At 45.8% G+C, this 10,131-nt stretch overlaps 1 protein-coding gene across 1 annotated transcript in view; it reads right to left on the reverse strand.

Annotated features, from left to right (window-relative positions):
* GLDN (gliomedin) overlaps positions 1–8,420 on the reverse strand; it is a 50,034-nt gene extending 41,614 nt beyond the window's left edge. Inside the window, exon 1 of the mRNA XM_069459943.1 lies at positions 8,058–8,420. Coding sequence (XP_069316044.1) covers positions 8,058–8,420 — 363 coding nt within the window. The remainder of the gene's footprint in view (positions 1–8,057) is intronic.
* Positions 8,421–10,131: the final 1,711 nt, after the last annotated feature.

Consider the following 10,131-nt stretch of genomic DNA (forward strand, 5'->3'; position numbering starts at 1 on the left):
AAGTTGTCCTGGAACTTACCCAGAAGGGCCCCTGGCCAGGGACCTCTCAGCCTGTGGTCCAGTGGGCAGTGCCACTAAATGACAGGTTGGCTGTGGGGTTCTGCCGTCTCCCCAAAGCAGAGAGGCACTTTTCAGGTACTTTTAACATGGCTTTGAGTTCCAAGACAAAACTCCATTTTATGCCTGGCGCAGTGGCGGTGAAGTTTGAGGGGAAGGCAGGGGACAGTGGGGATAGAGAGAGCAGACAATTCACCAGCCCCAGAAGGCTCCGTTCGGCTGTGGCTATAGAGGCTTGGCAGCCTTGTTCCTATTGCCCTTGCCTCTGCTGCTTGGCTAGAAAGGGACTAGGGGCTTTTCAGTCACTCTGGGATCTGGGGGCAGGTCCTACTGGTTTCATGTCACTCATTCAGTCTACACAAGTGGGTCCAGAAGCTCAGTTTTGACCCACTTGTTTCTCACATATGTGCCTAGAGAATCACGACACATGGAATGTTTTACTTGTGTGTGCACAAAGTATGTCTTGATGAAGAAAGTGTCTGAAGGATGGAGCTAGGGAGCCAGTTCTCTCCTGTCCCCCTCACATACCATCATCACCTGAGACACAAGTTAGGTTTATGGGTGTGTTCACAGAACCGACACCAGTAGACACAATCTTAGCAGAGATGTAGCTTCAAGTTCTCTCCCCACCCTTAATGGATACTTAGAGATGGTTTCTGACATGCAAACAAACCGCACAGTGTCGGTATGCTCAGAGCACACAGCCCTGACATCCCAAGTGCACGCGTGCACATGCCGCATGAGAAGGGCCGCAGAAACCCACCTCCCAGGCTCTGCACATGAGTTTGAGACTTTGGGCACCCTGTCTTTTTTTGTCCTCCTGTATCAGGCCTCTAATCTCTCATCAGGGCCCACTCCATATTGCAGGACCTAATGGGCATAATCTCTCCCCTCCAATCAAAGAGAACGGATGGAGTTTGAAACGAGGTCTAGATTTGGGGCTAATGACTGGTTAACAGCTGCCCTAACACTGATTGCTCTCGATTTGGGAAGCCAGTAAGTAGCCTGGCTCTTCCCTACAGCCTCCCTCTATCGTGGAAGCACACTCCCAGTCTCCTTGGGAGAGATATTAGACCCCAGAGTTAACCAAGGCTAGAACAACCCTGGTTTAGTAGCTTGGGCTCTCCAAAGAATCAACCCTACTGACACTCCAGTGAACCATGGTCTAACTGGGGGATTGGAAAGCTTTTTCCATAAGGGGTAAGACAGAAAATATTTTAGGCTTTGTGGACCATATGGTCTCTGTTGCAACTACTCAACTCTGCTGTTGTAGTCCAAAAGCAGCCACAGCCAATTCCTAAACAAATGGGGATGGTCGTGGTTCAATAAAGCTTTATTTATTGTTACTGAAATTTGGATATCATATAATATTCACATGTCATGCAATAGTATCATTCTTTTGCCTTTCCCTCAACCACTTATAAATACAGATACCATTCTTACTTCATGGGATGTACAAAAACAAGTAGCAGGCTGGATTTGGCCCACAGCACATAGTCTGCTGACTCCTGGTCTAAATCCTCAGCTTTACACCATCCGGAAGTAACCTGGTCTAAGGAGATAGGGAAGGAAGGAAAGTCCTGGCACAGCCAATTTAGCCAAATATACCACCCATGCAAACAGGAGCTATGACACTAGGCAGTGTGTTTTCTTCCCCTATAAACAACAGAATTTGTAGGTCCATATAAGTGTACTTATAGCAGTCATCACGAAGAGTGATATGTTTGCTACAATGATGTGTTGCTGCTCAATCCAGCTGGAATCTCCTCCTCCTCGGGAACTACCCTCAGAATTGGGAGCACATGCTTCTGAAAAGCCACAGTGACAGGAAAGCTCCATCCACTGAAGGTGAAGTTGATTTTTAGAAACAACAAAAATCAAAACAAAACTCAAACGATACCAAATACAAAAAAAAAAAAAAAAACACTCTACCACAACCAATTATAGCAACAATAACAACGGCACAGTTACCACTACCCTTTCAGCAGCAAGCCAGTAAATAAGGGGGTTGCGGTCCAGTTAAACAAAGCCATTCTGGTTCAAAACCACTCGTGACTTAAGATGAGACTGCTACAAACTCATGATCGCAAGTCCTTACATGGCCCCTAACAATGGGAGTGTTGTTTGGCCAATACACTGTCAGCCCTTTTAAAACATCTTTTTTGAATTACTGTCAATAATTTGAAAGCCAAGATATTTCACACAAAAATCAGATTTTTTTACATCTCTTGAAAAAACAATCAAAAGATCTGGCAGATTCTGGTTCTTGCACAGCATCCATCCACAAGAACCTCCCGTTTAGACAGAGCACATGAACCCCAGGTTGGCACAGTCCTTACCATGCCCTATTGGCTCCCGGCCCAGTAGCGGCCACCATGTAACCCTGGGCTGGGGCTTATGGGCCCTTCCACTCACATTAAGAAGAGAGTAACAGTCACATGGTCCAAAAGTCAAAAACAATATGAAAAGCTATACAGGGAAGGGCTCATTCCCATGTTATCCTCACTCTCCAGAAGTAAGTACTTTTGTTAATTTCTTCAATTATTTTTCCCCTTCTTGCTTACACAGATAATATATGTTTTTTATCTTCTGCCTTGCTTTCTTTACTTAGAACATATCCTGGGAATTGTTCCAACCCTTGCTACACAGAGAATTTCTTCATTCTTCTCTTATAGCTACTTAGTATTCCATTGGGTGTATAGATGAGTTTATTTAACTAGTACTAGATTGGTGGACACGGGTCTATAGTCTTTTGCTTTTACAAATATTCTGCAATGAATATGTACATATATCATTCATAAGTGATAAAACCTATTGTGTAGGATACGTTCCCCCAAATGAGATTGCTGGGCCAAAGGGTAAATATATTCGTAGTTTTTCTAGATTTGGCAAAATTGCCTTCCATATGGGTTCTACCATTCTACACTCCAAACAGCAATGAAAGAGCATGTCTGTTTTCTTTCAGCTTCCCCAGTAGAGTATGTTGTCAAACTTTTATAGTTTTGTCATTCCAATAGGTAAAAATTATATTTTGGGGTAGTTGTAATTTACATTTTTAAATTAAGAGATCTCTCCCCATGTGTTTATGAGACATTTATATTTCTTTTCCTGAGAACTGTCTGTTTCATTTTCCTATTGGATTTTTATTTCTGTTGCTGATTTTCCTATTAAATTCTTTTTTCTTATCAACTTTTAAGAGCACTACATATATTAGAAAGATTCTGTATCTCTATGTTGCAAACACTTTTTTTCAGTTTGTCATTTATCTTTTGCTTTTGTTTATGGTGTTTTTGTTTTTGTTGTCATTTGCCATGTGGAAGTTTTGTTGTTGTTTCATGTGCTTTTAAAATGTAGTCAAATTTATTTATTTATTGTTTGATTCTGGCTTTTGAGTTATAGTTTGAAAGAAAGGCCTTCCCAATTCCAAGACTAAAAATGAAGTTACTCACATTTTCTTTCAATAATTTTAGTTTTGTTTTTAAAATATGTATATATTTGATTCATTTACAGCTTGTGAGAACAAAGCTATCCTTCCAACCTTTATCTTTTTCCAGAGGGCTGACCTATTGTCTCAATATCATTTATGAAATCCATTCTTCCCCCATTGATGTGAGATACACTATAATATACTAAATTGCCATATGTATTTAGGACTATTTCTGGACCTTCCACTCTGTCCCATTGGTCTATGCATATCCCACTCTGTTTTAAATACTCAGGTTTTAATTATATCATAATATCTGGTAGAACTAGTCCTTCTCATTCCTCTTCTTTCCCAGCAATTTCATTGTCATGCATGTTCATTTTTCCTTGTAAAATTTTGACTCAGTTTGTCGAGTCACAGAAACAAAAAAACAAAACCTACTGATATTTTTATGTTGGGGTGGCATCAGATTCATACATTGAGTTAAGAAGAATTAACTCATGATGCTGTTTCCTATCCAAAACATGTTATTTTTTCCATTTATTTACATCTTTTGTGATCTCTAAGAGTGGTCCCAGCCCTTTCTTAACACAAAAGATAAAGATACACACATAGGTTTTATACATCTTTTCTTCTATCACATCTTCAACAAATTATTTGGAAATAAGATGTCTATTGATTTCTAATATTTTTATATCTTGCTTCCCACTGATTTCTGTTATTGTTAATAGTAGGCTATCAGCAGTTTCTCTTGAGTTTTCCAGGTATATCATCATATGATCTGAATATAGTCAGACTTTCACTTCCTAACATTTTGAGACCACTTTCCCTTGTATAGTTGCTCTGGACAATTCTTCTAGGACAATCTGAGATAGTGGTGCTGATAGTGGACATCCCTGTCTTAGTACTGATTTTAGTAGGACCATCTCCAGGATTTTTCTCTTAAGTGGAAAGCTGGTTTTTGATGTGAGACATATAAATTGTATTTTATCATATTAAGGAAGAATCCATTGATTCCCATTTTATTTCCTTGATTTTAAAAATCAAGCATAGGTGTTAAATTTTGCCAAATGACTTTTCAGCATCTGACAATCATCGAATCATGTTTGCCTTCCTTGAATAAATCATTTCAGTTTGCAACCCCTACTTTAAAATAGCCAGACTGATTTTATTATTAGAGAGTTGCTAAGGACATTTTGAACAATGTCCTGGGTGCAGAAATGTATATGGTCTTCCAAGGGCAACAATTATCACGGATACATAATCTCCAGTTTCAGTGCATTTTATCTGCCCTGTGTTTGTTTAATTTGATATTTATGAAACTCCTTCTGGGTGCTTGACCATAGATTTGGGGCAAGTAAATATAGGATGTTAAAGCTACCAAAACATCAGTAAAGGCGCAATATAAAGAGTGGGATGAGAGAGGGTAGCTGATGGGAAGGCAAGCAAGAATACGAGAGGTTGGGAGAAAAAGACTAAACAGAAGTACCATCTCCTGCACTAGTTAGTGGCAGATTCCTCATCAGGTCCCTGTTCCTGTCACTTGCCTAGTTCAGTGGTTCCCACACCCCACCCCAGACCCTTTTATTACTTTGCCCCAAAAGTACTCACATGCTTTTAAAGACTTAATGCACTCCTTGGCTATACCAAATTAATTGTACTTAAGTAATAATTAATTAGTGTGCCATTTTAATGAAGTCATTTACAGCTGCCAACCAGGTTCTGGTCAGAATGTGCTAATCAGAATTACCATGCTGAGTTGATGTACTTTCAGCCAAAAGCACAGAAACTTGGAGTGTCATTTAGCTTGGGAAGGCTCATCTTGGATAAGTGAAAAATTCTGGAAGTCTTTCTGAAATGCTGATATTAGTGTGCATAGAGCTTATTTCTTTGTTCCTGGATGTCTAAGGACATAGGATCTCAGGGTGAGGACCTCAGATTTCTCTCATTCAAGATCTGGTGCTGTATGAAAAGGCCAGGGGAAGATGCAGACTTCACTCATAAGAAATGTGTGCCCCACGGCATATACTAGATCATTCTCTTAACAACTTCTCTACTGGAGGTGCCCGTTTTACAATTGTTCTCTCATGTGAATAATTCTCTGTTCTGAGAAAAACAGAGTAAAGATGAGAAAAATTATGAAGATGAATGGTGAGAATATTGCTAGAATAAAGTAAAAAGCTTTTTAGTAACAAAATTGGCTCCTCTCCCAGAAGCGAAGGCCTTGACGGGGCCCGGTGAGAGTGCAATGCTTAACACAGGGGCCCGTCATTAGAAAGCCATGCCACGGTCTTTCCTGCTGGTGAGTGAGCACCCCATCCCCAGAATGTACCCCAAACCAATTAATTCAGAATCTCTAGGGGCCAAGATTCAGGCATCAGTAATTTTTAAAGCTCCCCAGGTGAGTCCAATGGGCAATGCCCTAGAGCCTTGCTACTCAACGTGTGGTCCTCAGACCAGTAGCATCAGTACCAGTGGAAGTTTGTTAGAAATGTAGAGTCTTAGGCCCCACCTTAGACCTTCGGACTCAGAATCTGCATTTTAACAAAATCCCTAAAATATTAATGTGCACAATAAAGTCAGACATTCAGCGTTCTAGAGCAGTGTTTCTTAACATCGTCAGGTACCTGGATCACCTGCATCAGACTCACCAAGGGTATGAGACGGTGGGGGAACAGGGGTCAGGGGACTTCTCAAGAAAGCAGGTTCTCGAGATGATTCTATAGGTCTGACGGCAGAGCCCTGGAATCTGCATTTTTGTGTGCTTCCAGGTGATTCCTAAGCCTATCATTGTTTGGGAACTGTTCCCAAGAGGAAAAGTCCACAGTATAATGGTTGCCTTCTCCTATCCTCATGGAAAACACCTCAGTGACTCTAAGAGGTCAAAACATAGCCACTGTAGGTGGGGGAAGCGTTGGTGATGATTTCCAAATGCTTCCCAGCCTGACAAATGCGATGTTTCTGCTCTCTGTCCTGTAACAGAGCTGGTGGTGGCCCTGCCGGGTCACTTAGAGTTAAATCCAGCTTTCAGATTGACATAGAAATAAGTCTCTGCATTCAATTTGTTAGTGACTGAACAGGTTGCAATTGGGATACAAAAGCTTCTACTGTAAAAGCAGGATTAAAAATATAAAATGTTGATGCTCAGATGTATTCCTCTTCAAGGGTTTAAAAAAACCCTTAAAATGCAGGGTAGAGAGCTGAGAGAGAGGAAGAGCAAATTCCCCTAAGGAGAGTTCTTCATTTTACAGTGTTTTTTTTTTTTTTTTTTTAATTTTTGCTTAGGTCCACATTTTTAAATAACATGAGTGAAAAAATGAAGACGGGAATGGAAAACTTGATCTCTCTCAAAAGATGATGTTGAGGTGTGTAAGTACTTCCACGTAGTTTTAAAAACATTTCAGCTCATGTAAGATATTGAAAAGCTTCTATGATAAAAGAAGCTTTAAGTTGATGTATCTTCAAATACCTAGGCTTCTGAAGTATGGCTCCTACTTGACTTGAGGTGACAGAACTGAAATCTTTCAACTGTAAAGTGAAATAAGACCAGAGCAAGTGTAATAGATAATGGAATGGAATGGGGAACTGCAATGTGATCTAAATGTACTTGTTAAATAATTACTGAGTTAAAATCAGCAAAAGCAAACTTAACACTGGAAAAAAAAAAGATTTTTGAGGCTTTGCTTTAAAGACTTTAGAGCAACATTTCTTAGAGCTTTGGGGGGGGGGGTGCAGTGCACACAATGGGTCCCCCTTGAAGCTCTAGTGAAAAACTATGGACCCTCCTCCCCACGCACACGTCTGCGTGACCACAGGCATACACACTGGCAATTTCTGGAGCTCCACAGACTCCCCGGGGCCCATGTGGAGAGCAATCCGCAGGCCCCATATTAAGAACCTCAGCTTTGACATTACATTAAAAAAAAAAAAAAAGGGCTCTGTATTGATATTTCCCATTTGGAACCACTTGAGACCCAGGAACAACTTTGTCAGCACGTAGGGCCCAGGTGGGCAGTGAAATTAGGGTTGATTGTCTTCACCTACACAGAAACAATTAGGCCGGCAACCTCACGGGGCTGGGCGAGGCCAGGTGAAAGCCAGACCACTAGATGATGCCAGGGAAAGAATCCCTGTATTGAAGAAGCCTGCACTTGTTCAGAAAAGCCGCCTCCATCCTCTCCGAGGGGCTCAGCCACGGGCGAGGGGCGCAGGCAGAGCCCTGAGGCTGCTGTGGCTCTGTTCACATCAGGAGGCGAAAACATTTGTCAAAAGTTGGGAAGGAAAGTAGGCTCTTAAAAACACCGTCTACGCCCCTATCTACCTGAAGACTCAAACGGTGGCAGATGGGGAAGAGACCTGCTCCTTCACCCCACCCCCATGTAACAGATGAGGGAACTGACCCCAGTGGGCTAAGTGCCTGCCAAGGTGACATCCTTTGCCAGGCTCATCCCCGTGGCTCTCTCTCCGCGGCACCTCGCCGCCCGGCCAAGGGAGAGGAGGGCGGCCGACGCCCTCTCCCCGCACCTCCCGCCGCCCGCTGTGGCGGGGGCGCCACTGGAGCCGAGCCCCCGCCTACCGGCACCATGGAGTAGGTCATCATCATCAGCATGTCCTGGCTCTCGGCGCGGATGTGCGGCGCGGGCTCCCCGCGGTGGCTGCGCTTGTTGCGCGCGGCGCTCGCCGGGTCCGGGGGCGGCGCGGGCGCCCCGCGCGGCGCGCGGCTCAACTCGACCAGAAAGGCGCGCAGGGCGGCGTCCTCCTGCTGCTCCCGGCCCCGCTGCGCCTCCAGCGCCCGCAGCGCCGCGCTCAGCCCGCGCCACTGGCACAGCGCGAACACCGTGCCCGCCGCGTTGAGCGCGGAGAGCAGCGCCACGGCCGCCAGGGCGCCCCGCATCCCCCAGCCCGTCGCCCGGCGGCCTCGTTCCGCGCCTAGGGCCATGCTCAGCGCGCCTCGGGCCGGGCAGGGCAGGGCTCGGCCGCCTCCAGCCCCGGGCAGTCTTTATACGCCTCGGGCAAGCCGTGGGCTGGTGGCAGCGCCGTGAGTCACGTCGCCCTTTGGCCCGGCTGGCGGGGCGGGTTGGGGACAGTAGTGGTGGCGCCCGAGCAGCCCGGAGGGACAGGCGGGCAGAGGGGGGAGAGGAACCAGTGGCGACAGCCTACGGAGGAGGGGCAGGCAGGACTCTTGCTCCCAGCAAACCCGCCTCTCCCTCCTTTCCCGCTGCTGTGCCCGAGGGCATTGCCGTGGCCCAGACAGTCACATCAAGGGGCAGACTGAGGGGGAGAGCAGGAATGCTTAAGTCTCTGGATTCCACCCCCTCCTCCTCCACACTGCCCTCTTTGGAGAAAAGGACCAGCGTGGCCAGATGCCAAGGCATGGTGCCCACTGTCCCTAGAAGGTCAGCTGCGGGGACCCAGCCCTAGGCTGCCCATCTCTCCTCCCGGTGACCTTGGGGCCCCCGTGGCCATGAAGCCCCCAAGCGATCTTTCCCAGGAAAAGGATAGCTAGGGACAGGGAGACAGTTGGCATTGGAGGGTTAAAAAGGCCACCCATCATCAGAACCAGAAAAGCCCAGTCCTGCCTAGCCAACAGGAGTCATCCCCAAAGGGAGATTTCCAGGATTGACTAGACACGAACTCTCCCATGAGACCCATACTTCCCAGATCCCTGGGAAGTGGCAGGGTGATGAGAAAAACCTCACAAATACGGAGACCTGGTTCTAAAGCCACTCCGCCACTCCCCAGCTGGGAGGCTCTGAGCATGTCCCAAGACTGTGCTGAGGTGCTTTCTGGCTGAAGAGCTGGAGAACCCAGTCAGCATTGGGACCTCACTTAGCCGGCCTTGCAGGTGTCCCATGCCTTCCGTGGACCCCTTCACAACATCCTCATTTTCTTTCAGCTCTGACGCCTGCTCTACCTCAAGGGCCACTGTCCTCCAAATGCAGAGTCACTTTGGGGCCTCCTCAGTGGACCTCCTCACTTGTGGTCTTTCTCAGCTTCTCCCAAAGTAGCTGTGCTTCCCTGTGGCCCCTGGGACTGTGGGAGGCCCTGGTCATAGGAGAAGTCCTAGCCAGAAGCCAAGATTGCTGTTTCCACAGCCCAGGAACTCAAGGAGGAGGTGACTCCCTGCCAATGAGCCGGCTGGAGCAGTCAAGGAAGAAAGCACCTCTTCTAGTGTCAGGGCAGACCAGTAGGATGGGGGGGAGCAAGCACCTTTTGACTTGATAGGAGCTCTGTAACCTACTCCCCAAAGATTTGCATTCCAATTCTTGCAGGTAGAATTTTTGGGCACAGAAGAGAAAGCCCAGGTGGTATCAGACTTCTTGCCCCCTACTCTCCAAGGTGAACCAGGGTGGACTCTCCCAGAAAGCACAAGAAAACATCTCAGTTGGAAAATCTGTATTTCCGAGTTTGAATGGGAACATTGACCAACCTGAGTATTCTTAGAAGAGCATCCAGGATGAGGAGGGATAGGAAAGCATGAAGGTCCAAGTGGTTCATGTAGGGCCCCAACCATGGGGACACAATGACTGGGAGGGGATGGCAGTGATGTAGATAACTTTGTCCAGTTCCTCCCAACTCTTAACACTCTAACATGCTGTGACCTACTTGAAGAATTGTCATGTATTCTTTTTTATCTCTTTTCATCCAGG

Source organism: Eulemur rufifrons, chromosome 2 (assembly GCF_041146395.1).
Source record: "Eulemur rufifrons isolate Redbay chromosome 2, OSU_ERuf_1, whole genome shotgun sequence".
Lineage (NCBI taxonomy): Eukaryota > Metazoa > Chordata > Mammalia > Primates > Lemuridae > Eulemur > Eulemur rufifrons.